Below are 26,614 nucleotides of genomic sequence, written 5' to 3' on the forward strand. Positions count from 1 at the left end.
TTCTTCAACTGCCTCTCTGGTCTCAGATCTGTGTCATATGTGAAGTCCATTTGTCCGTTCTCTGGGCTCTGCTGTGTCTCCGCCCCCGGTCTCAGGTCTGAATCATCTGCGCGATCTGCTAGTCCTTTCTCCTGACTCTGATGGATCTCCTCCTCCTCTGCTTGCCCAGGTCCTCCGCAAGGTCCTAGTTCCATGGTGTCTGGTGGATCCTGTCGTCCAACTGTCGGTTCTCTCCTGGTGTGTTGGTGGTCCTGTGCCGCCATCCTCCAGCAGGCCTCCTCAATGAATTTTTCGAGCTCCCTAACTTGTTCCGCGATGTGGCTCTCTCTGGTAGTGACCTCGGTAGTCCAACACTGTTCTTCCATGGTGCACAGTCCCTCCAGTTCTTGTACTCGAACCCGCAGTCTCCTGACCTCCTTCTTCAGGCTATCCAGTTCCTGACATCGATTGCATATGTATGCCTGTCTCCCGGAGGGGAGGTAGTCATACATATGACACTCGACGCAGAAAACTGGGTAGCTCCCCTGGGTTCCTGTAGCCTCCATTCCTGCAACCTCAGTGATTTGGGAGTGGCTCCTGATGTGTAGTTAACTGGTGTTCTGGAGTCTTTGGCTGTCTTTGCTCGACCCTTCGAGGCCCTTCGCAAATTGAAAGAACGTCAGGTTGAGAATCAGGACAGACTAGTTCAAACCCCACTACTGCATGTTGTAACCTGGGGCAAGTTGTTTAACTCTTCATTGCCTCAAGTACAAACTTAGATTATGAGCCCACCCCATGCCACTTTTGTTTCTATGGACCAGATGAGAGCCATAGTAGTTGATTTCATAGTGGTTTTGTCTGAAGCCATCCTGTCTACATCACAATCAGCTTTAAACTCTGGACAGCTACAGGAGAACTATCTAGAAAAAGCGACATTCCTGTATTTTGGTGGGGCTATGAGTGCCCTGGAGGAATCACTTGATCTCTCTGTGCTTCAGCTCTAATCCCTGGCTTAGTATTTGACTTCGTACATCTGATATAAACGTGAGTCGCATCTCGGTTTATTACAGAAGAGTTACAATGACACCAACATGAACCAGTCCTTGCTCCTTATCCATAAAATTCAGTTAGCACAAATGATTTGACAGCATTCCTGACTCTGAGACAGCTGGAAAGCATCCTGGGATTACGCCTGGTGAATGCATTCAGGATTTCTGTGTTTGACAATTAAAGAACTCTATAGCCTCAGAAATACTGTACAATCCACTTTACTGCGATGGGCGCTCTTCCCACAGATTTCACCTTGTAATTGGACTGAGCTGTATCATTTATACCTCAACAAATTTAAGACTTTCTGGATGTGTTTCACTTAGTCAATAAGAGGTCTAGCTTACTTGAGGGAGAGATGGATTATATACAGTATTCTTCTCTAAGATATTTATGGTCCTCAGATGAGCATTTCTTGCTTGTTCATTCCATGAAAAAGTTGAGGATAACAGAAGATCAATGCAGAACACTAAGAAGTATTTTTTATAATCACAAAAGTCTGTGAAAATATGGTACAAACCACCATCCCCCTGCTATCTTTGTAGACACAACTGCCTCTTCATTCTGTTCCTTAAGGCTTTCTTTACCTCATTGTTCCTCAGACTGTAGATCAAAGGGTTCAACATTGGAATGATCACAGCATAGAATAAAGCCAATAACCTGTCACTGTTCAGGGAATATTTTGATTTGGGTGTAACATAAACACAAATTGCAGGCACGTAGAACAGGAAGACGGAGGTCAGGTGTGAGGCACAAGTGGAAAATGCTTTGCGCTGGCCTTGTGAGGAGCGAATCTTCAAGATGGCATTCAAGATGAAGACATAAGAGAGGAGGACCAGAACAAATGGTACCATCACCACCACTGCACTGTATAAAGAGATCTCAATTTCCACCAAGTATTTGTCCCCACAAGCCAGCTTTACCAAGGGGGGCACATCGCAGAAGAAGTGGTTGATGATGTGGGATCTGCAGTAGGGAAGGCTGGATATTAATACAGCCTGCCCCAAAGCCAAGAAGATGCCGCCAACCCAGGCTCCAATGGCCAACTGCAGACACCTCCTCCTACTTATAAGCATTGTGTACTGTAGTGGGTGAGCAATGGCTGCATAGCGATCATAAGCCATGACAGCAAAGAAAAAACATTCTGTGGAGCCAAGAAAAATGAAGAAGTAGAGTTGTAGGGCACAACAAGGGAAGGAGATGCTTCTGTCCTTATTGAAAAGGTCCATCAACAATCTGGGGGTGGTGACAGAGGTGTAACACATCTCCAGGAATGAGAGGTTCTGAAGAAAGAAGTACATAGGAGAATTGAGATGGGGGTTCACTGTAGTGAGGATAATGATGAATGAACTTCCTTTAATTTTAAACTAAACTAAACCTTAAATTTATATACCATATCCTCTCCTGTTTAGAGTGCTGCTGGCCCAATGCTTCTTTGGCTGAAGGTAGGGCTCGCTCGCGGTTGGCAGGAAGGGAAGGATGGAGGGTCAGCAGAGGTTTGTTTGCATGGTTGGGGGGGGGGGCTGGTTGAAGAGTTGCTGGCTGGGTTGAAGAGTTGCTGGCGAATCCCGATTGAAGGTAGGGCTTGCTTGCAGTCGGTGGGGAGGGAAGGATAGAGGGTCAGCAGGGGTTCGGCTGTGCGGTGGGAGCGGGGGGAGGGTGCTCAAGGGTTCTGCTGCACAAGGGATGGGAGGGAGGGAAGGATAGAAGCTGGGCAAGGGTTATGCTGCACGAGTGATGGGAGGGAGGGAAGGATGGAAGCTAGGCAAACTTCTGCTGCACAGGGGGATGGGAGGAAAGATGCTGAACATGTGGGGGAGAGAAAGGAAAGAGCAAGAATTGGGATGAAGGAAAGGGAGGGAGAGATGATCATGTGCATACCCCGAAAATAAGACCTAGTGCCTTTTTTGGGCCTCAAATGAATATAAGACACTTTCTTATTTGGGGGGAAACACGTTAGGAATAAGAATGAAGTTTTGGTCTGCAGTTCTATGAGAGTGGGAGGGGCAATAGGGTGTCGGATGTCTGAAGAGATAAGATGGCGATTCTGACGAGCGTATCTTGAAGACCAATAGTAAAATTTTTTACGTGATATGATGTGGGATTGGAAGCCAGTGTGTTGATTTTAAGAGAGGTGTTACATGATCATGATGACTGGTAATAAGTTTTAGCGGTATTATAGAGCGAGTTACAGTAATCAGTGCTGCAGATAACTAATGTGAGAATCAGAACATTGTGAGTTGAAAATTCAAGAATATTATGAAAAGAATGGATAAATCTAAGTTTGTAAAATGATTTTTGAAAAAAGGTCGAGATCTGGGTAGTAAAGGATAGGGTTGGCTAGAGAATTGCACCTAGTATTTTAGTGGAAGTTGTTAGAGGAACATTGATTGAACTGAGCATAATCGACAAAATAAGTCTAATATTTGGAGTTCTGGAAAATAGAAGTGTTTTTGATTTGTCAGGATTTAATATTAGACTGTTATTAGCTAGCCAGGTGGTCATATGTTCTAATTTGGCATTTATGGATGTGATATGTGATATATCAGTGAGGTCCAATGTACAAAGAACCTGAATATCATCTTTGTAAATGTAGGAAGTGAAATCAAGAGATTGTAAAATAGTTAGGAGAGGCGCTCGAAAAATATTGAAAAAGGGGGAGGTGCTAGAGTCGATCTGTGTAGGACACTGGAACTAAGGGGTCCTTTTATTCAGATGCGCTAACTGATTTAGCGCACGCTAGAGATTAGTGTGCACTAAATGCTACGATATCCATTATATTTCTATGGGCATCTTAGCATTTAACGTGTGCTAAATCGGTTAGCACCCCTGAATAAACGGACCTCTCTTGGTCAGTGATTTTTGTGTTACGTGGTGTTTGGTGATTTTCCTATTAAAAGGCTTGTTCAAACTAGATCAATGCTTAATAAATCACATTCACTAGAGTATTAGCCTATGAGTACCTGTGTCTGTGTGTGTTATTTCACAGGGAATTGTTTACATTCCTCACTGGACGTTGGTAATGAGCTTACCTTCGATAATCACAAATGACTTTGGGGATACTGCCTCTTATGATGCAACAATCTCGTACAGCGAGCAATCAAGGAAGAAATTACTCTTGTGATGTAGGGCTATGGGGTATAGGGTTTATTTATTCAGATTTATTAACCGCCTTTACGAAGAGATTCACCTTCTCTCCCCAAGTTACTACATGGGTAGAACCACTGTATGAATGAATAAATTATTCCCCTTCTTTGTAAGCAGTTGGACAGATGCTTAATTTACTTACGATCCTTCTAGCACCTTCAAAAAACATCTCCATGAACCTAACCTTAAGTGATTGGAGAAGCTATATATACAGAGCATTCCCCATTCCTTTGTTTAGCTAAAGAGGAGGAGGCGAATTTTGCTGAAAGGTAAGTGAACTATCACTTCCGATTTTATAGACATGCTGGGGATAGGTAACATGTCTCCCTAGATCTTTCTGTACCGAGGTTCTCCAGGCACAAAACTTTTTGATTCTACTTTCCATGTCGTATTTGAGGGGATGGAACATAAGAACATAAGCATCGCCTCTGCTGAGTCAAACCATAGGTCCATCGTGCCCAGCAGTCCCCCTCCCACGGCAGCCCCCCAGGTCAATGACCTGTAAGTGATCCTTTACTAAGACATTTTATTTATAAGAACATAGAACATAAGAATTGCCACTGCTGAGTCAGACCAGTGGTCCATCATGCCCAGTACCCCTCTAATTATACCCTTCAATCCCCTTTTCCTTCAGTTACCCTTCCAATCTCTTTTTGAAACCCCAAATCGTACTCTTTACCACCTCCTCTGGAAGCACATTCCAGGTATCCACCACCCTCTGAGTGAAGAAGAACTTCCTAGCATTTGTTCTGAATCTGTCTCACTTCAATTTTTTTGAGTGCCCTCTTGTTCTTGTTGCCCCCGCCAGTCTGAAGAATCTGTCCCTCTCTACCTTCTCTATACCCTTCATGATCTTGTAAGTTTCTATCATGTCCCCTCTAAGTCTCTGCTTTTCCAGAGAAACTGTGTGAAAATCTGGATGAGCTATGTAGAAAGATGTTGTAGTCTACTTTCCGAAGGGTCATAGTTTGGAGTAGAGAAAATGACATCTTTTAGACTAAGGGCTAGGGGCTAGATTCTCAAAACTTATCATGCCCTTAATGATGGTCACTAACCCAGTTCCAGCTGGTTTAGCGTGACAGTATTTTCTTCTTCTTAGGTGCCATTGACTCGTGCTCAAGTCCTAGCGACTTGATGCCAGTATTTTACCGGTCGATTATCAGAACGGCCTTTTTCGAGCTTCCCAGTAATCTCCGACTCTGTCATGCAAATGTAGTACAATGAGGTCATTAATATTAAAATGGTAGTAAAATGGATTCATTAATATTTAAAGGAGCACTCCAGGTAATTCCCTATCATCGCCGGGTGATTCCCTAACCTTGTGCCACATTTGTGGGCAAATTTTCTGACAGGGTCTAAGCTGTTATAGCCTTACTTTCTGGTCAGTGCCTGAGCGCTGATTGGCTCAGACACTGACAGGAAAGTAAGGCTTGACAGCTCAGATCCTCCCCCCACCCACAAATTTTAAAAAAGACCCCTGAATTGAAGGACAGCAGGATGGAGGGACCCAACCCTCCTACAACCCCCTGACACCCCTGGCAGGAGGGATGTCCACTCCCTCCTGCTGCTGGTTGGCGTATAGTCTACAAAGACAACTTATGTCCAGGTCTGCAGGGTGCCACCAATCTCTGTCATTTGCAGTCTAACCTGAAATTCAGTAGTGTGTTTGGGCGGCGGCGAAAAGGGCAAACAGAATGCTAGGAATGATTAAGAAGGGGATCACGAACAGATCGGAGAAGGTACGGGCCATGGTACGCCCTCACCTGGAATACTGCGTCCAGCACTGGTCGCCGTAGATGAAGCAGGACACAGTACTACTCAAAAGGGTCCAGAGAAGAGCGACTAAAATGGTTAAGGGGCTGGAGGAGTTGCCGTACAGTGAGAGATTAAATAATCCACTTAAATAATCTCTTCCTCCCCAAAACACCAACCAAGTATTCAGATCCCTGAAATGTAACGTAATCTTATTTGTACTCTAACTGTAATCTATTTGTTATATCACACAGTAACGTAACGTCAATTTAATATCCAATTTGCAAGTTCTTCCAGAATTAATCCAGGTACCTCTCTTCCCTTGTAACAAAAAAAAAACAAAAACCCCCCCAAAACTGTTGTAACTTCACTGGAAATGTCCAGTTAGCTCTTTTGCAATCCGCCTTAAACTGCAAGGTATAGGCAGAATAGAAGTCCCTAATGTAATGTAGATTAGAGAAACTGGGCCTCTTCTCCCTTGAAAGGAGGAGACTGAGAGGGGACATGATCGAAACATTCAAGATAATGAAGGGAATAGACAGGTTGTTCACCCTCTCCAAGGCAGAGAGAACAAGAGGGCACTCTCTAAAGTTAAAAGGGAATAGATTCCGTACAAACGTAAGGAAGTTCTTCTTCACCCAGAGAGTTAACATTCTTCCAGAGGCTGTTATAGGGGAAAACACCCTCCAGGATTCAAGATAAAGTTAGACAAGTTCCTGCTGAAACAGAACGTACGCAGGTAAGGCTAGTCTCATTTAGGGCACTGGTCTTTGACCTAAGGGCACGATGGACCACTGGTCTGACCCAGCAGCGGCAATTCTTATGTTCTTAACACCATCCTGAGTTAATTTTATCTGTATTGTCTTGATGAAAAGCATAGAGGATTTCTTATTGAGGGTCTGTGGCAAGGGTTAGCTAATCAACAGCAGCACTGCTGAGACGTGATGCAACTAAATATTTGTCCTCGTATCACTCAGTTCCTGTGCTGGGGACAGTAAGGGGACCAGATCTTTTAACCTCACAAGGTCACCTGAGAGTTGGTGACAGAACCAGGGATTAGTATAAGTTGTCAACATAGCAAAGACTTTAAACCCCCCCCAATAACAATATGATCTAAGAATGCAGGAAATCGATCATCATATACTATTACTACTATTTATGATTTCTATAGTGCTGAAAGGCATACACGACACTGTACATTTAACATGCAATAGACAGTTCCTGCTCAGAAGAGCTTAAAATCTAATTTGGACAGACAGGACAATAAGGGCTGGGGAGTTTCTTGCAGAGAGAATGATAGGATGGGACATAGGTAATTGTACGGTGACTGGGAGTTAGGAGTTGAAGCAGCATCGAAAAAGTGGGCTTTTAACTTTTAACGTAATGACTCAGGCAGTTTGTTCCGGGCAGATGGCGCAGCAAGATAGAAGGGACAGAGTCTACAGTTGGCAGTGCAGGAGAAGGGTACTGATAGAAGGGACTTGCCCGATGAATGGAGTTCACGGGGGAAGCATAGGTGGAGAAAAATGAGGAAAGAAATAGAGAGGCTACAGAGTGAATGTACTTATAGGTCACTTCTTTATTCTTTGGAGACTGGACCATTGTAGATCTGACTTCTTTGTATTACTCATTTGTAATGTATCATGCACCAGAGCCAGAGCTGAAGATCATAGTTCCTTGACAGAGACTTTAAGTCTGGTCTTGGTTTTTGCAATAGACTGACCGCAAGCGCTAGGGTTACCATATGGCTCCAGAAAAAAGGGGACGGTTTGAGACATCTGGGTTTCACTTCCATTGCTTTCAATGGAAGTAAAACCCGGATGTCTCAATCCATCCTCTTTATTCTGGAGCCATATGGTAACCCTACGCAAGCCTGAATATTGGTATTAGTTCTCCAGATCCGTTCAGGGACAATCAATGCAACAGATATCTTGGAAGCTATTATTAGCTCAAAGACCAGCTTGAAGTCTCCCTCTAGAAACTAGGTAGATCTTTCCAACCATTCCAGATCTTTCCTGTTTCCAATTCAACTTCTGTTTGCTTCTCAGTTGCAAAATTATGAAGTGTCTTCTTGTTCCAGAGGATCTTCAAAGTGTGGGCAAAAGACAAGGAAGCGGTGGTTGCAAAACAAAGATTCCTCCACTGGCTTTTCCTCCATGATCCACGATCCATCCACGATCTCTGCAGCCTATTACCCAGCTACCTAACCATCTCAACCACCTGAACTGGGAGAGGAAAAGGGACGGAAAAGTCTTAGAAGAAGCATATTAATGTGGCATGATCACCTGACACTTTTTTGGACCAATTAAAGTTGTACATAATAGGTGACATATTCTGCACATCTGGAAAGTATCTGCCAGATGACACCCAGTGGGTGCACTGCCTTGTATAACAATATCATAGGATCTCCCTAGCTCATACCAGGATACTTTATAACTGCTGAGGGCGTCAAGGCTTCTAGACATTCACATGCCACTGGGAAATTGAGGCACTTTCTTACTTTCATGTGCTATAAGGGTGTGTTCCGGTATCCTTTGCTTTAAAGATCTGAGTTTCAAGCCCCCTCTTCACTTTCAAACATTGACATCTCTATTCCAGGCCTCTTTCAGTTCCCCTTTCAGCTGTATTAATCAGTCTTCTTTAAATTTTATTCCTTTTATTTTTCTCATTAAAGCTGCAATTCCGCTATTAATGCTCTCCTCCTATGACTTGCTCTTCAGGTGTCTGTGCTGTTTTCATGCTTTACATGTATTAATGTGAACATATGGATAAAGCTCTGATAAAGACTAACTGTTCCGTTATCTGTACAGTATTCATGCTTTAAACGTATCAGTGAGACGCCTGCATGTAACTCTGATAAAGCCTTGCTCTTCAGTTGTCTGTGCGATATTTCTACTTTGCATATATAGGTGTGATACCTGCATGTAGCTCTGATGAAGATCTGCTCTTCAGCTGTCCGTGCAGTATTCATGCTGCACATGTCATCAGTGTGATGTCTGCATGGGCCTCTAATACATTCAACATAGCATCTTCCCTAAAAGCATCTTACACTATATAATTGTGCTAGCTGCCTGCTTTAGTCACTGGTGCCCACTTCTTACAATAAAATGGTTTTATTATGCAATGTTTGCTTAGCAGGACTTGAAGCATCCAGAGAATTCTGCAAATGAATTTGTTCTTGCATGGACAAGCTTTCATTTCATTCCACTGACCGTGTTGTTATTGTGAAAAAGTAGCCTGTTGTAAAGAGAGACTGATTGTGATAAAAGGATCCATCTCCAGCCAGGCAGATATTCCAGATGCCGTTGCCAAAATGGCCTTTGAAAACCAGACATCTGTGGTCAATTTCAGCTTTCTCGGGTTCTCCGATCTCTCCTTATCCCTGCAGCTCCTGCTTTTTGTGGTTTTCTTGAATGTCTATGCTGCCGCCCTGCTGGGGAATATCCTTATCATAGCTCTCACCTTGATGTGCTCCGCCCTCCAAACTCCCATGTACTTTTTCCTCCGCAACCTCTCCTTTCTGGAGATCTGCTACACCACTGTCACTGTCCCCAAGATGCTATTTGACCTCCTGGTGGAGGGCAGGAGCATCTCCTTCCGGGGCTGTATCACCCAGCTCTACTTCTTCATATTCTTGGGCGCTTCAGAATGTTATTGCCTCACAGTGATGGCATTTGATCGTTATGTGGCTGTTTGTAACCCCTTGCACTACTCCATCATTGTAAATGGCAAGCTCTGCATTCAGCTGTCAGCTGGTGCATGCACTGGAGCCATGCTGCTGGCCCTCGGGCAGGCCTTTCTGGTATCCAGCTTAAAGTACTGTAGCAATAGGAGAATTAGCCACTTCTTCTGTGACGTTCCAGTGATGGTAAGGTTGGCTTGTGGAGACAAGCACGTGGCTGAAACCGGAGTTTCTGTGCACAGCCTGTTTGTTGGAATTATCCCGTTCTTTCTGATTCTTACTTCCTACATTCCCATCCTCTCCGCAATCCTGAGGATAAGCTCTACAGAGGGGAGGAGCAAGGCCTTCTCCACTTGCACCTCCCACCTGGTCTCTGTTGTTCTGTTCTATAGCACTGGTGTTTTTGCTTATGTTCTTCCAAAGATAAGGTTTGCATCTGGAAGCGAAAGGCTCCTGGCCCTGATGTATGCTGTGATGATTCCCATGCTGAACCCCTTGATTTATAGCCTGCGGAATAAAGACATGAAGGGGGCCCTAAGAAAAACGATTAGCAAGAAATTATTTAGTGAGCAAAGCTAATAGTTTGGTTTTTCTGTTTTATTCATAACCCACCTTTCCCAAGGCAACTCACAATTTAAACCTACACAATAAAGAAGTACATAAAATACATATAAAAACATAAGCAAATAAACGACCAGCACTTACACCATCACAAATGCCTTAATACTCATATTTCATGCTACAGAATAGATGCCTCTTCAATAACTTCTTAAAAACATCAAAATTACATTCCATTCTAATATACAACGGTAGCCGATTCCATTCCTGGGGGCCCCTGCAGGAAAACATGCTCACACATGAGGTATTCAGTCTCAATTCCCCTACGGGTGGCACCAACATGTCACCATGATGGATAGAACGTAACATGGGTAGTGAGACATAAGCCTGAATAATACCCACCAAATTTGCAGGAGCCAGACCATGCACACACAAATAAACCAGCACAAGCAGTCTAAAGTACATACGGTCTTCTAACTTCAACCAATATAACTTCAGTGGTCAAGGTTAGATACTCATATGCATGCTTTCAGGTTGGCACTACAGTCACTTTTAACCCCCTTTTTTGGTTACCACTATTCATTATCACTCTCTCCTCAAATCTCTCTAGGACCCCTGAGGAAGGCGTGTTCACCGAAACACGGACCGTGTAGGGCCCGGTTGGACTATTGCATTTGTATTTTTATGGTTTTAAGTGTAAGTGTGTGTAATAAATTTATCTCAGAACATCAGTATCCACAGTTTTTGGTTTTATCAGTGGATTGTTTTCTCTGTGGATCATAGGGTCTCCATCTCTTTTTTTTTTTTGTATTTATTTAAGCAACATTTCTTGGGGTAGGGGGGTTGGTGATCACTAGGATAGTATATGGGGGAGTCTGTTTTATGTGTTTGCAGTGCTTATCTGGTGACTTTAGGTGGGTTTTTGTGACTTAATCATGTTTTACATGGTCTAAGTCACAAAGTCCAAGTTCCGTCTAGGTTCTGTTGTAAAAAATTTCGGTTATACATGCTGTATGACTAAGTCTAAGCCGGCCCACGTTCCGCCCAACTCCCGCCCTCGACACGCCTCCCAAAATGCCCCATTTAGCTTTGGTCGTTCAGCAGCACTATGTAGACCTTGGTCGTTTAGAAATACGTCCAAAACCCGTTTTTAGTATCGGCACTTGGACGTTTTTGAGAAATGTTCGTCCAAGTGCCGACTTAGGCCGGTTTTTGGATGTTTTTCTCTTTCGATTATGAGCCCCTTGGTCTTCACTGCTGGTCCTAAAGGGCTGCCAAGAGGTCAGCTTTTCAGGATATCTGCAATGAATATTTATAAGCGAGAACTGCATGCCTAGTACCTCCAATGCATACAAATGCTTCTCATGCATATTTATTACTGATATACTTCGAAACTGATGCATTGGTGGCTCTTAAGGACTGGACGTAAATAGCATGGACCTATAGAGTCTTGTACAATGACCTTCAGAGAGCAGTGAGCGGAGGTAGGAGGGATGTTTAAAAATAATCTACAGTGAGGACACCAAGAAGAGTGAGAAGCAGAGATTGGAGAGTTCCAAAAAAGATAGAGATTGACAAAGCCTTTCGAACTCACAATATTTGGAAGATAGTGATCAAAGATAAGAGTGTCTGGCCAACATTATATGCTTTGCAAGAAAAATGTGAACATATAAGAATGAAGATATAAGAGATTTCTAAAGAGCTATTGTTTTACTGATGATACAACTCAAGGGATGAATGTGAGAACATCTGCTTAACCCCCTCCTATGCTCTAACTTAGATGGCCAAATTCCTTATCCAGAGAGCTTTACAATCAAAATAATTATATTGTGGTGCTAATGTGATATGCCTTCAGATAATTTGACAGATGAAACATTGTGAGACAGAAAGACAGGATTCAATTTCTTAACCATCTTTTACTGTAGTGTACCAATGTCATTCACCTCCAGAGCTGACACCTCTCTTATACTTTATATACAGTATCTGTACAATATCTATGATCTCCGTAGATATCAACGGCATCTCTCTCTTAACTATTTCTTCCTAGGATCAATGATCTCCGTATGTAGACATCCATTGAATCATTTAAATCAGGGTTGGCTAACGTCAGTCCTCAAGGGTTGCAATCCATTTGGGTTTTCAGTATTTCCCCAATGAATTAGCATGAAATCTATTCGCAGGACTGGATTAAAGGGTAGGCCCAGTAGGTATGTGCCTCGGGCACGAAAATATCAGGGGGGCCTCAGGGCTGGCGTTAGGGGAGGGGGGAACAAAGAGGACAGGGGGCCTCCGACTGCATGATGAGGTGAGGTTAGCTTCCCTCTCTTCCACTCCCTTGCTAATCTCTCGCCCGCAAGCGAACTGAACCCAGGTCACGGGGCTTTGACACTGCACGCACCGGCTTCCCTTCTCCTCCCTCCTCCTCATGATGTAACTTCCTCTTTTGGAGGAGGAGGGAAGTCGGCACGCGCAGTTAAAGCCCCACAGCCTGGGTTCAGTTTGCTTACAGGAGGTGGGCAAGAAGGCAGCGAGGGAGTGGAAGGGAGGGAAGCTGACCTCACCTCACCAGGCAGTTGGGGGGGGGAGAAGAAATGCTGCTTTTATATGGGAACACATGGATGGTTAAGTTCTGAGTATCACTGTTCCATAAACTGAAGATTCAATGCAGAAGCCTGGACATGGCATCTAGGAATAACACTAGTTGTGGTCAGCAAAACCCTGACTGCCATCAGCTGAATCTTGACACCATTAATATTTATGCTTCAACTTTTTTCCAATTTGAAATTCGGTAAACTTCAATTCATGACTTGACGTGTCTAATTTTGTCAGTTATTCCTAGCTGTAGCTACATTTGAGCCACCTATGATAGAGTTAAAGCTGCAAATATTTACACTGACATTTTCAGAAATGAATCTTGAAACATTAGCCTTGACTTCAGAGGTGGTGATTATTTCTAATTAACTAAGATCATTTTGCTTGTTTAAATTATTGAACTCACCAAAGTGCAAATCCCAAGGAGTCGTTGCAAGAGCGTCATTGTTTTTCTTCACTTTAGCTTTAAATATCTTGAACCAGCCTCTCAAGAAGATTTTGAAAGCAGTAGAAATGAAGAATGACACAGAGGAATGCAGAACGGCAGGTATGCCCTAATCTAGCAAACAAGCGTAGAAGGAAGAATCTCCAACCAATTTTATATCAATTTTTGAGTTAATCATTCCATATCAGTCGTATCTGACTACCTGGATAATTAATTGGCAAAAAAATTGTGGGTACTTTGTTTTATTTCTATCTTTTAAATTCTCCAGAATTCTTTTTTCAACAGTTCCTCCTCTATATCTCTTCTCTTCTATCTTTCAAAGTACACAGTTCAGTTAGATTGTTAATTTTCTCATCTTTTCTCTTTTCTTACTTTGCACTCCCTTACAGATCTCTTGGTACTTTAGTTAGATTGTGAGCCTTCGGGACAGTTAGGGAACTTCTAAGTACCTCTCATACTTATAATTTTAATGTATATTTTCTGAAAACCGCTTAGAACCTAACGGATGTAGCGGTATATAAGAAATAAATTACATTACATTACATTACATTACTTTGGTCACATTGGAAAAAAGTGTTCGGTGAGGGACTGAGGACATTTTGAAGTTATAATGAGAAATGGTATATGTCTGTTTCAAAAAAATTTAATTATCTCATGTATGTTGCCTAGGTTTAAAATTGTATAAATGCATAGACGGTAGGGCTTGAGTCATAAACTAGGTTTCTATGAGCTAAAATGTGATGTGATTTGACATTTGGAATGCCATGGAAAATAACTTTCATCCTAGGGCTTGATGTACTAATATTTTCTCCCAAAGATGCAGGGTGGAAAGAAATTTTTAGTAAATCAGACCCTACTTTAGGAAAATTGAAAGAGCAAGGAGGAATAACCACAACTGAATACAAGCACCTTAAAAAATAGGATTCCATAACACAGAGCTGACCAACATATACTAGATTCAGGGCTCCTTTTACAAAGCCGCGCTAGGCCCTATAACAGGGGTGTCCAACCTGCGGCCCGAGGGCCACATGCGGCCCCGTGAAATATTTTGTGCTGCCCCGGTCGAGGGTGATGCAGCATTTTCCTCTGCTGCCCCCGGGTGTTTACCATCTTGCCGGCTCCCTCCTCTGTCTTGCTGCAGCGTTTGCGCATTTGTGCGGCCCCAGAAACATTTTTTTCGGCCAATGCGGCCCAGGGAAGCCAAAAGGTTGGACACCCCTGCCCTATAACATAGCATAGCATAGCATAACATAACATAACATAACACAACACAGCACAGAGCTGACCAACATGTACTAGAATCAGTTTGCAATTCAGCTCTAAGGTTTACTCAATGTAGAATCAGATTACAAGGGAATATGATGTTCTAGCTCCCCTTACATTCTTAAATTGAGTAACCTCATTCAAACATGACCCAAGGTAGCGCCTTGCAGCGGTGTCCAATGCTACATTTTTCCACTCCCCCTGTCACTTTTATGATCTCCCACTCTCACCCAAACAGGGAACGCATCCTACCTTCCCCTTAACCTGGAAACCTAATGGGAGGGTGGGTGGGCTAAATTTTTTCTAGCCCCACCCTGTCCTTCCCTGTTTTTCTCACACTAATACTCCAACCTGCCAAAATGCCTGACCAACCACCAAACCACTCCTCCCCCAATTTCCCCATTTACCTCAACCAATCATATGTTTGTTTACATCTACCTTTAACCCTTTATCCTTCCAAATAACTCGCATTCTAATCCCCTGACCATCAGCACCGAAACTAACCTTTTTCTTACACCCTTCCTTTAAACTTTAATTGCTCCTGGCAAATGACTAGGCTCAGCTAATGTTATCTTCCACCAGCTTACTCTGGTTCTAGAGAATGACAAGGGGACCGTTTACCGCGGTATACCGTGGTCACCGCAGTAAATCCGCAGGAATGGAGACATTTCCAACGGGTTTACCGCAGGAGTGGGGACAAGACCTTTCACCGCCCCATGGGAGCGGTGAAAAGTCTTGCTCCTGTGGTAAAAAAAATCGTGCCCTTGTCAGACTTGGCATCTCCTCCCCAGCTCCTCTTGTGTCTATTTTACCTTCGGGAGCCAGCTATGCCACGATGAAGACAGAAGGAACCCAAAACCAAAGCCTGAGACCAATGTGATTTGAAGAATAAAATTACCAGACAACAAAAGGTAGAAAAAAATAAATTTATTTTATATTTTGTGACTAGAATATTTCAGATTTGAAATATGTATCCTGCTAGAGCTGGTATTAGACATAACTGGGGATCTGACAGTTTGCAGGGTGGGGACAGGGACTGAGCTCGCGGGGACAGGGCAGGGGCGGGGACTGAGCTCGCGGGGATGGGGCGGGAATGGTGATAATTTTTTTTTCCCTGTGTCATTCTCTATCTGGTTCCTCTTTATTTCTACAGATCATTTATGGGGAAGACATGAAAGCTGGCAGAAACACATCTGTGACTGAATTCATTCTCCTTGGATTTCCCAGCTCACGGGAGATACAAATAATATATTTTACGGTGTTTCTAGTTATTTACATCATGACCATTTTTATAAACAGCCTCATAATGATTATTGTAGTGGTTGACCCAAAGCTTCACAATCCCATGTACTTCTTTCTCAGTAATTTTGCTTTCCTGGAAATCTGTTACTCCACAACCACTGTCCCGAGAATGCTATCTGGCTTCCTGAAAGAGAAAAGTACAATTTCTTACAGAAGCTGTCTTGTACAACTGAGTTTCTTCTTTACATTTGGACCTACTGAATTTTTCATGCTAGCTGTAATGGCGTATGATCGGTATGTGGCTATATGCTACCCACTAAGATATACCACTATCATGAACAGCAAACTTTGTAAACAGTTAGCCCTAGGATCGTGGGCAAGTGGTTTTCTGTCAGGTTGGACACTCACTGTCCCGATAACTCAGTTATCGTTTTGTAGGTTAAATACAATCAACCATTTCTTTTGTGATTTCTTGCCAATTCTGAAACTGTCCTGTTCAGATACAATGGCCAGTGAAGCTACTTTCTTCTCCCTTGCATGGATTGTGATGGTTGCCTCGCTTTTCCTTAATGCAGTGTCCTATTTTAATATAATTCTGACCATCCTCAGGATCCCATCTACCACAGGACGTAGGAAGGCTTTCTCCACCTGTGCCTCCCATCTCACTGTAGTTCTGATCTTCTATGGAACAACATTTTTTATGTATTTGAGACCTGCAAAATATTCCTTTGATGCAGACAAAGTAGTGTCTCTATTCTACTCCATTCTAACTCCAATATTAAACCCTTTGATCTATAGTCTAAGGAACAGAGACGTGATCAGAGCACTAAATAAAGCCTGGAGCAAGATCAGCTAATGATATGCTTGTGTTTTTCTGCTACCTGCTAAATAATGTGATCCTATTACTACTATGAAAGATAACATTTTTTTTTGCTGCTTCCTTGAATGTTACTGAGAGAACATTGTCTAATATTGTAAGTTGGCTTTGGAACAGACAGAGCAAGATTATTTACCCATGTGACGCATGCTAATTAAGAGTAATCAAAGAGATAGGAGAACAAGTTCCTCAAGGGTAAAAATGATAGAAAAAACAGTGAAGTCAAACAGAAAATACTTGTAAAGTAAAACAGATTGATTTTCAATAAAGCATCTTGGAAATAACTGGAAACGTCTAATGTGGATGCTTCTTATTTTCCCACCCTCATTCTATAACAGGTCTCCAAATACAGACTAAGGGTGGGATTCATCAATGGACACTAACCGATTTAGTGCGTATTAACGATTAGTGCACACTAAATGCTAAGATACTCATTGTGGGGGACATTCTTTAACCAGTGCCTACATTTAGGTGTTGGTAGGCGCCCTGCCGATGCCTAAGTCATTGAAAAATGGAGTCAGAAATGGCAGGGTCGAAGTGCCTATCAACGCCTAAATAAAAGGCGGGTGAAATGGCTGCTGGAATTGCGGCTAGGTAGCCCCTTTAGGCTGTGGAATGCCAAAGTAGGTGTGGCCAATGTCGGAAGTGGTGTTAGGTGGGCTAAAGCTGCTACCCAGCCATCAATCATACCAAGATAGGCGGCTGAAATATATGCCCAGAAAACACTAGCCTACATTTCAGCTGCTTATCTTTGCTGCTAGCCTGCAGCAGCTGATCGCGGCAGGAGAATCCCCCTCCCTCATCAGCTGAGTGGCAGAGACTCCCCAAAGCCACAATTCTGTAACTGGTGCCAAAGTTGGATTGCCTGTCAATCATTCTAGGGTGCCAATTACAGAATCATGTCTTTGGTGAGTCCCTGCTGCTCACCAGATGATGGAGGGGAAATTTCCCTGCTGCGATTGGCTAAGTGGCCATGGCAGGGAATCCCTGAACCTCCCACACTGTCCATGGCAGGAGGGATATCCAGTCCCTCCTGCCAACATCCACCCAAACACCCCACCCCCAGAAATCCACCCCCATACCTTTTTCTTGAAGGCTGACAAGAGGGATGCCCAGTCCCTCTGGCTGGCAGGCCCGCCTCTTCCCAATGATGGTCCTTCTCCTTTCAGGTGCATCCCAGGATGCACCGGGGAGGAACCTAAGGCCCTGATTAGACCAGGCGCCTCAGACCCCTCCCATTAGGCATCCCTCCTGCCAGGGATGTTAACTGAGGGGTTCCAGCCAGAGGGAGTGAGCCATCCTTCGAGAAAAAGATACAGGGAGGGTTTCAGGGGGAGGGGGCAGGGAAGGCCAGCAGAAGGGATTGGGCATCCCTCCTACCAGGTGTGTTGCAGGGTTGGTGGCAGGAGGTAATAAGCATCCCTCATGCCAGGTCGGGGGGGGGGGAGTGTGAGGGTGTTGGCAGGAGGGAGTGGGCATCCTTCCTGCTACGGACAGTGTGGTGGGGTTTGGGGGTTCCCTGCTGTGGCCACTCATCTGATCATGGCAGGAGAATTCCGCCCTCCTCCATCAGCTCAGCGGCAGCTGCGATTCTGTAACCGGCGCCCTAAAATGATTGACAGATGATTAGCGGCTACTTTTAAGGCAGCCACCGACTAGGGCACCGACCCTATATTTCTATGGGCATCTGAACATTTTGCATGTGGTAATCATTAGTGTGTGCTAAATTTATTAGTGCATCTTGATGAATTCTAGCATTTATGCATGTGACTACTAGTTGTATAATCAGCTATGATATGCCTTGGTATGTAAATTCTTGGGGGTGCTGATAGCTGGAGGAGAATGGGACCATAGGCAGAGCTAACAGAATACCGTAGCTAACAGAATACCGTACTTACATATATAAAATGCTGCAATTTAAACCACCTGATGTCCACTAAGTCTGTATTTATAAGTTTGCATGTTATGTCTATACTGTACATACTTTAAAGCCTGTAAATGCTGTGAACATTTGTCCTACCCATACTATGAATGTACTCCTGTTACCCATTCTGGGCTCCTTTGGGAGGACGGGCGAAATAAAAATAAATGAATAAATAAATATTTAATAAATATTTTATTATATCAATTCAATTTATTATACTACATACAAACATCAATATTTAATGAGATGGATCACCAGATATAAACCTATAAACCTAAGAAAATGTTCTAATACAGTTGATTCTCTAATAAGATTGAAAATCTGGAATTACTGGTATTCATTGAACTATTGTCCTTTTAATATGAAAATTGGAACAATTATGATAAAATATAATTTGGTCATTTACCACAATCATCAGAATAAGTACAAATACTTTTGTTTACTGTGCTTTTCTGATATGATGTCATAGACTGGCCCTCACTTCTGAAACCAAACAGAAAAATAAAATTATAATTGACCTGTAAGCGGTCACTCGAGTAACCTCATCAAAGACTAAAATCCACAAAGGACATTTCAGGAGTTGAAATGCTCATTAGCCCTGCGACTTAAAATCTATCTCATAAAAGAAACTGATAATGAATACGACTAATGCAAATAAAAAAAATAATTGAAATGCTCATTTTGCACACAATGCAAGGTATTAAATTAAATCTTCAGATTGTCATTAGGGAAACTGGAGACTGTATATGACTTCTTGTTCTCTTCAGTACTGGATTCCACACAGTTCCTTCCAGTACAGTATCTTCAACTACAGTCATTCTATTTTTACGGCTTTCGGGACCTGAGGAATACATCAAAGAGGATGAAGGACAGGAGAGGTAACTATCACATATCTGTCTACCCCAAAACTGCAGTTTCTATGTACATCACTGATTGCTAGCGCTCTCTGGTTTAGTTGTAAAAATATGGTAATGATGAAGTTTTTGCATTCACCCATTTCTGGACGGTACATTTTTATTTTATTTTTTTTTTTAATTCCTTACTCTCCTCAATGCTCCCTTTGTTCCGTTACCCAAAACTTGCTCTCAGTTCCCACAATGAAATATGGCTGGGAGGGTGTAGATGGACTGGAGTAAGTCTTAACAGAGATTTCGGCAGTTGGAACCCAAGCTTTGGATTTTTGCCTAGAAATAGCTAAGAAGAAAAAAAAAAAAAAAAATTAAAATTGAATCAGGTTGGGCAGACTGGATGGACCATTCGGGTCTTTATCTGCCGTCATCTACTATGTTACTATGTTACATTGCGATCTAGTATTTTTTTCAGTTAACAGCCCCTACTCTTTGGAACTTTGCACCTAACCGAGTTTATTTAAAACTAGATTTATTGTCTAATCATACATTCAAGGCGATGCACAATTTTAAAACAATTTATAAAAAACACTTACAGGGGAACAAAATTCATATTCCAAAAACAGACAGAACAATTGCACTGCCTGGTGTTTTTAGATCTCAATATAAAGCAATGATGATTTGCCATCAATTCTTGTATAGAACCATACCTGAATTGTTTAAAAAAGTAATATGTCAATTTATTTACCATCTAGGTCTCTGCGTTCCGAGAACTCAGCGTTATTAAAAACAAATGTTAATTTAAAATATGCTGAGACCAGTAAAATGGCCTTTTGCTGTGCGGGGGTCAAATTGTGGAATTCACTTGTCGGTCAGTTTTGAAAAAGTTATGACAAGGGTAATTTCAGAAAACTATTAAAAACGCAGTTATTTGTTAAAGCATTTTTCTAGGAACTGATCTTTGCGGTTGTTCTTTTGATGGGCACTTCATGTGATTTTCTGACGATTATATGTTAATGTTCGATTTTAATTGTTTTATTGAATTATGTATGTAACGATAGTAAACCGTTTAGGTTTAAACGGTATATAAATTTTTATAAAATAAATAAATAAATAAAACCAATAAGGAAGGAAGGGATAGAAATACAATAATTGAAAAAAAAAATGAGACAATTAAGGAAGGGTTTGAAAGAAATCAGAAGTCTTCAGCAGGGTTGAGAGAGATCAGGAGTCTCTAAACCAGGGGTGTCAAAGTCCCTCCTCGAGGGCCGGAATCCAGTCGGGTTTTCTGGATTTCCCCAATGAATATGCATTGAAAGCAGTGCATGCAAATAGATCTCATGCAGATTCATTGGGGAAATCCTGAAAACCCGACTGGATTCTGGCCCTCGAGGACCGACTTTGACACCTGTGCTCTAAACTAACGTGAGCGGTCCTAATTTGCGGTGTCTAGCAGTCAAAAGCCTCTTTAAAAAGAAAGCCTTTTAACTTACTCTTAAATCTTTCAATATTTCATTCTTCCCTAAGAGAGGATACATCTCTAAACTCCTTCAAGACTAACTTAAAATCATTTTTGTTCAAAGATGCCTTTTAAGGACGTTTTTAGATGCATTTGAATCTTGCATTATCATCAGTTGTTTGGTTTTCCCTCCCCTTCGTCCTCCCCTGCTCCTTCCTTTCTCTTTAAATGTTGTAGCTCTGCCCTATTCCTACCATTTCAGTTCTGTTTATGATTTACTATTGTCTATTATTACTCGTCTTTCATCCTTTTGATTATGTATCAGTTTACGTTTCCCTATTTTATCTTTGTAAACCGCCTTGTATTCTGATTTGGCAGTATATGAAATTTTAATAAAATTTGAAACTTGATTATAGTCCAATCTCTTCTTAATGCCTCAGTTTATCCCCCTTGTACAAAACTGTAGCACGGTTTTAGCGCTGGCCATGGCAGTAACAGCTCCAATGCTCAGAGGAATTCTATGAGTGTCGGAGCTCTACCCGCCCCTAAGTTCTATGGGTTTTGTAAAAGAAGGGGTTAATCTTTTTATTATTATTATTTATTTTCTAGACTCGTTCTTAGACCACTATACTGCCCTGTGGAATAAGAACATAAGAGATAAGGAGATCTCCAACAATACTTATTATTTTACCAAAGAAAATGGCTTAATGTGATTTTATCCGGTTCGAATTCCTAACCCTTATATATGAGTTAACTTATTTTCATCCAGAAAACTACGAAGTTGCTCTGGCACAAAAATAGATAAATTGAATCAGGTTGGGCAGACTGGATGGACCATTCGGGTCTTTATCTGCCGTCATCTACTATGTTACTATGATATATTTAGTTCTATCATATTTAACCAAGCATCTACAAGGGTAACTAAGGGCTTTTTTAACAAGGTGCGCTAGGGCCTTAACGTGCTAAATTGCTATGTGCGCTTGCCGCTACCGCCTCCTTTTGAGCAGGCGGTAGATTGTCAGCTAGCATGCGCTAATCCGGTGCGTGTGACAAAAACGCTTGCGCACCTTCGTAAAAGGAGCCCTATTTTAATTGTTTCCTCCCTCATAGTCAAGAATAATTTTCTCCTCTCTTGAGTGGACATCGGGGAAAATCCATATCTTTTCTCCCCAAAATAAACTCTGGGAGAAACGAAAGAAAGTTTTCATTATCATATTTAAGTCCTGCTCAAACACAAATGAGACAAGCAAAATGACTCGATATTGAATTTCTTCCTGAGATGTTTCAAGTATTCCGCTTAAATTTTTAAAGTCGATTTCTCTAGAAGAGGGATTGTCTGATTTTTTTCGGCAAGTAATATATTTTGTTAATCGGTGGTATTGATTCCGTAGAAATTTTTTTAAGTCTCCATGAAGGGCTCCTTTTACTAAGCTGCGATAGCGTTTTTAGTGCACGCAGAATTTTAGTGCACGCTACACGGCTAGAACTAACACCAGCTCAATGCTGGCGTTATGGTCTAGAGCAGTGTTCTTCAACCACCGATCCGTGGACCAGTGCCGGTCCACAGAAATTTCCTGCCGGTCCACAGGGCCAGCACATGAATCAGGCCCAAAACAGTGTTCTTCAACCGCCGGTCCATGGTGCGATCGATGCGGCGTTATCTTTGAGCCAGCTCCCTCTTCCTAACTGATTCAGTGCACAAAGCCGTGGGCAGTGGCTCCTACGCACGTCCTGCGCCTGAACCAGAAGCCTTCTCTCTGACATTGCAACATCAGAGGGTAGGCTTCCAGATGAGGCACGGGACGCGCAAGGAGCTTTGTGCACTGCATCAGTGAGGAAGAGGGAGCCGGCCTGAAGATAATACCGGGGCGGCATAAAATGGCCAGGCGGGAGCAGGCCAGAAGGTAAGGCATAGCATGGAGGGAGGGAGACAACAAAGGTAGAGGGGAATAATTTTATTTTTGAATTTAGTGATTGAATTATGTCAATTTTGAGAACCGATGTCGGTCTACAGAATAATTATTTTATTTCTGCCGGTCCATAGGTATAAAAAGGTTGAAAAACACTGGTCTAGAGCACCGGGCAATTCAGCCCGTGCTACATGCACGCTAAAACAGCTATCGCAGCTTAGTAAAAGGAACCCTAAATCTCTTTTAAAGGCATCAATAGGTGTAACCAAACTTAATTTAGGAAAATTCAATATACGCAAATTCAGTCTTTTGTTGAAATTCTCTAATTGTTCAATTATGCGTTGAAGAAAAGTTCTATCCTTAACCATAGCAGCTGATACTGCCTGTAACGATGAAATGTCTTTATCTACTTTTTCAAATTTCTTGTTTGTATCTGTTTGGAGATTTCGGACGAAAGTGGTAGCTTACTCACTATTTTAGAAATAGCTTCTGCTGGTTTCGTGGTTGCAGCTTCGAGTCTCTGGAGAGTCTTCAATATGTTCCCTAATACCGCCGCTGAGGAATCGGATTGCACGGTTCCTCCCGGAGATGTTAACTCAGCATCCCGGTCAGCGTGTTGACCCCCTCCGTGTGAGGACATCGTGCTCATCGAGCTCTCGGCACTCTCACGTTGTACGCTGTCCTGCGCTGGATTTCGCGTGATCGAGCTGTTGGGGGGGGGGGGATAATAAAGCCCAAGGCTCCGGTGGCTCCTTCCAGCGGTGCAACAGTGGGCAAATCTCCCCCTCCTACAATGACCGGCGAGCTCGTCAGAAACCGGTCCATCAGCGCTTGTCCGGGTGTGGAGCGTTTCCCCCCCTTGCATTTCGTATGAGGCATGATTTGAATCACGCATTGGAAAACTTTCAAAGCAGAAGGTAAGACAGAGCTCCGGCTCTAGCTGCCCTCACGCTGCTGCCATCTTGTTCTCGAAGGGGTTAATCTTATGAAGGGGTTAATCTTATTGCAGAACGTGCCGACTGTATATATCAATACAATAAGAACTGGCGTCCCTTTATTTCTTATTGACCTCACATGCTGCCTAATCACCACTATTTGAATGGTTATTCTAGATGCCCAGTTTTATTTGATATATGTTATTTGATACTTGATATATGGGTTATTTGCCTCATAATATGTACCCGTTATTCCGCATTTGATGCTATTCTGTGGTTTACAGGCTTTGACCAATCAAGCGCATACATCGTATGTTTGTATTGTGACTTTTTTACATATTCAATGTTCACACTCTTCTCTGTCACTGCTCCCCTCCCCCCCCCCCCACAAACGTGGAACCTACTACCAGCTCAGGTAAGATAAGAAAAGAACCTCGAAAAATTTAAATCAAAACTAAAAAATTTCTTGTATAGAGACGCTTTTAATTAATTAGCCTTTTAAACTGAGTTACTATTCCCGTTTGAAGTAAGCAAGTAGTGGATCTAATATAACGTAACTCCTATTGTTTTATTCTTATTTGTTCTCTTTCCTATTTCAAATTGTAGTTCTTCCCCGATTTCCCTATGAAACGTACGTTAGTCTATCCCTATACTGTATGTCTCCCTCTTTTAAAAAATATTTATTGTTCATCGCTTTGTAATCTTTGAAAAAAGCGATTTTATCAAATACAAAATAAACTTGAAACTTAATTGTAACATGCATGTACCCATGTACTCCAGACCACCTATATCATACTGTACACTATTTCTTTCATGATGTTTGCATTTGTTTGATGTATTGTACTATTATTCAAAACTTCAATAAAGTGTTTGAACTAAAAAAGAGGGAGCTAATTAGTCTCCAGTAATAATCCCAATATAACAAGAAGAGAATGACGTGGAGCCATGAAACTTACAAGTTATTCCACACTTTTGACACTTTTCGTTTCAATGAAAAAAACACCTCCTCTTGATAATTTTTATTTTATTTCTTATATACCGCTATACCGTGAGGTTCAAAGCGGTTTACAATGAAGATAGATTAAAGATATATTAAAATAAATAAAAATGATACTTTGGATTTCCCTAGCTGTCCCGAAGGCTCACAATCTAGCTAAAGTATCTGAGAAAACAATAAATAAAAATGAAATAAAGTAAATTCCAGTCAGAAAATAGGATCTTATGTTAGAAGTTCATAAAGACGATATGCCAAGGAGCGAAAGCTGGTATGCTCCTTGAGCCCTGACGTATGCAGCCAAGCCAACACACAATATTTCAGCCATGAGGTTTCCCAGGAAGTAGTAATGAGTGCCAAAATACAGGCTAGTCATTTAGATCAGAGTCAATGCAACGCTAAAATACAGGCATGTCATTTGGATCAGATGACCTCTGCAACAGCCAGCCATTTTGGAAGTTTAGAACGTCTACAGCCCACATTTTTAACGATGTTTCAAAGAATATTATTAAAGTAAATCCCCTTATTTCTTCTAAAAGAAGGAGAGCTGCATCAGAGATATTAACCTAACCTATATAGCCGGCTATTTTAATTTTTGCTTGGATTGGTAGTATAATTAATTATGGTTTTCTCTACTACATTATATTGACATGTAATACTTTCTTCATTTCCCTATGTTGCTCTATAGATTATTCACACTGAAGACAATGAAAGCTGGCAATCAAACCTCTGTAACCGAATTCATTCTCCTTGGGTTCCCCAGCTCACCGGAGATCCAGATGCTATGTTTCGTTGTTCTTCTGGCTATCTACATCTTGACCTTAGCAACCAATTGTATCATCATAATGATCGTAAGGGTTGACTCAAAACTTCACAGTCCCATGTATTTCTTTCTGAGCAACTTTGCTCTCTTGGAAATCTGTTACATCACAACCACCGTCCCGAAAATGCTGTCTGGCTTCCTAATAGAGAAGAACATAATTCCCTACAGACAGTGTATTCTGCAACTCTTTTGCTTTTTCATCTTTGGTCCAGCCGAGCTTTTTTTCCTGGTGTCCATGGCGTACGATCGCTATATCGCTATATGCTACCCCTTGCGGTACAGCACCATCATGAGCAGTAGACTTTGTAAGCTGTTGGTAATAGGATCCTGGGCGAGCGGTTTCCTGACTAGCGGGACGCTCACCATCCCGATAACCCAGTTATCGTTCTGCAGATTGAACGCCATCAACCATTTCTTCTGTGATTTCTTGCCGCTTCTGAAACTGTCCTGTTCGGATACGAAGGCCAGCGAAGCTGCTTTCTTCAGCCTTTCGTGGTCTTTGGTATTGACGTCCCTCATTTTAAATATAGTGTCCTACAGCTACATAATCCTGACTATCCTCAGGATCCCATCCACCACAGGACGACAGAAGGCTTTTTTCACCTGTGCCTCCCACCTCACTGTAGTTCTGATCTTCTACGGAACGGTTATTTTTATGTATCTGAGACCGGCTGCCACCTACGCATTTGACACTGATAAAATAGTGTCTTTATTCTACTCAGTTTTAACTCCTCTTTTAAACCCTTTGATATATAGTTTAAGAAATAAAGATGTGATTGAAGCTATAAAGAAAACGCTTAGCAAGATCAGTTGATAGTCTACGTTTCTCTTTGTTGCCTGCTAAATAATGTGATCATATGATATGTCTGAAATGTATAATTTTCTGACAGTTCGTGGAATGTTACAAAAAAAAAAAAAGGTTGTTGGTTATTATGCCGAATATAGTTATTTCTTAGAGAGGCATCTGCTGGGTAACTATTTAACCATAAAACGCATGCAAACCGTGCCTCAGTTAATTGCCAAAACCTTGTTACAATATTAGAAATAATAAATCTACGTAATTGTCTGACCACGTGGTCCAACGTTACTATAAACTAGAAAAAAAACCCACCGTGGAATTGTGCCCTACTGAGATGT

The 26,614-nt window shown here is 42.1% G+C and overlaps 4 protein-coding genes across 4 annotated transcripts; 3 read left to right on the plus strand and 1 right to left on the minus strand.

Moving 5' to 3' along the window:
• Positions 1-1,559: 1,559 nt before the first annotated feature.
• Positions 1,560-8,097, minus strand: LOC117349595 (olfactory receptor 5F1-like). Its single transcript, XM_033923186.1, has 2 exons — positions 7,926-8,097; positions 1,560-2,380 (listed from the first exon to the last, which is right to left on the minus strand). Exons 1-2 carry the CDS (start codon positions 8,095-8,097, stop codon positions 1,560-1,562), a joined length of 993 nt encoding a protein of 330 aa, XP_033779077.1.
• Positions 8,098-9,238: 1,141 nt separating this feature from the next.
• Positions 9,239-10,186, plus strand: LOC117349596 (olfactory receptor 10A4-like). The gene has a single exon (XM_033923187.1). The coding sequence runs from the start codon at positions 9,239-9,241 to the stop codon at positions 10,184-10,186; it is 948 nt and encodes a 315-aa protein (XP_033779078.1).
• A 5,450-nt stretch (positions 10,187-15,636) lies between these two features.
• On the plus strand, positions 15,637-16,563 carry LOC117349598 (olfactory receptor 6F1-like). Its single transcript, XM_033923188.1, has one exon. It carries the CDS (start codon positions 15,637-15,639, stop codon positions 16,561-16,563), a length of 927 nt encoding a protein of 308 aa, XP_033779079.1.
• An 8,798-nt stretch (positions 16,564-25,361) lies between these two features.
• LOC117349599 (olfactory receptor 1038-like) lies at positions 25,362-26,291 on the plus strand. The gene has a single exon (XM_033923189.1). It carries the CDS (start codon positions 25,362-25,364, stop codon positions 26,289-26,291), a length of 930 nt encoding a protein of 309 aa, XP_033779080.1.
• Positions 26,292-26,614: the final 323 nt, after the last annotated feature.

The sequence above is a fragment of the Geotrypetes seraphini genome, chromosome 16 (genome assembly GCF_902459505.1).
Source record: "Geotrypetes seraphini chromosome 16, aGeoSer1.1, whole genome shotgun sequence".
Lineage (NCBI taxonomy): Eukaryota > Metazoa > Chordata > Amphibia > Gymnophiona > Dermophiidae > Geotrypetes > Geotrypetes seraphini.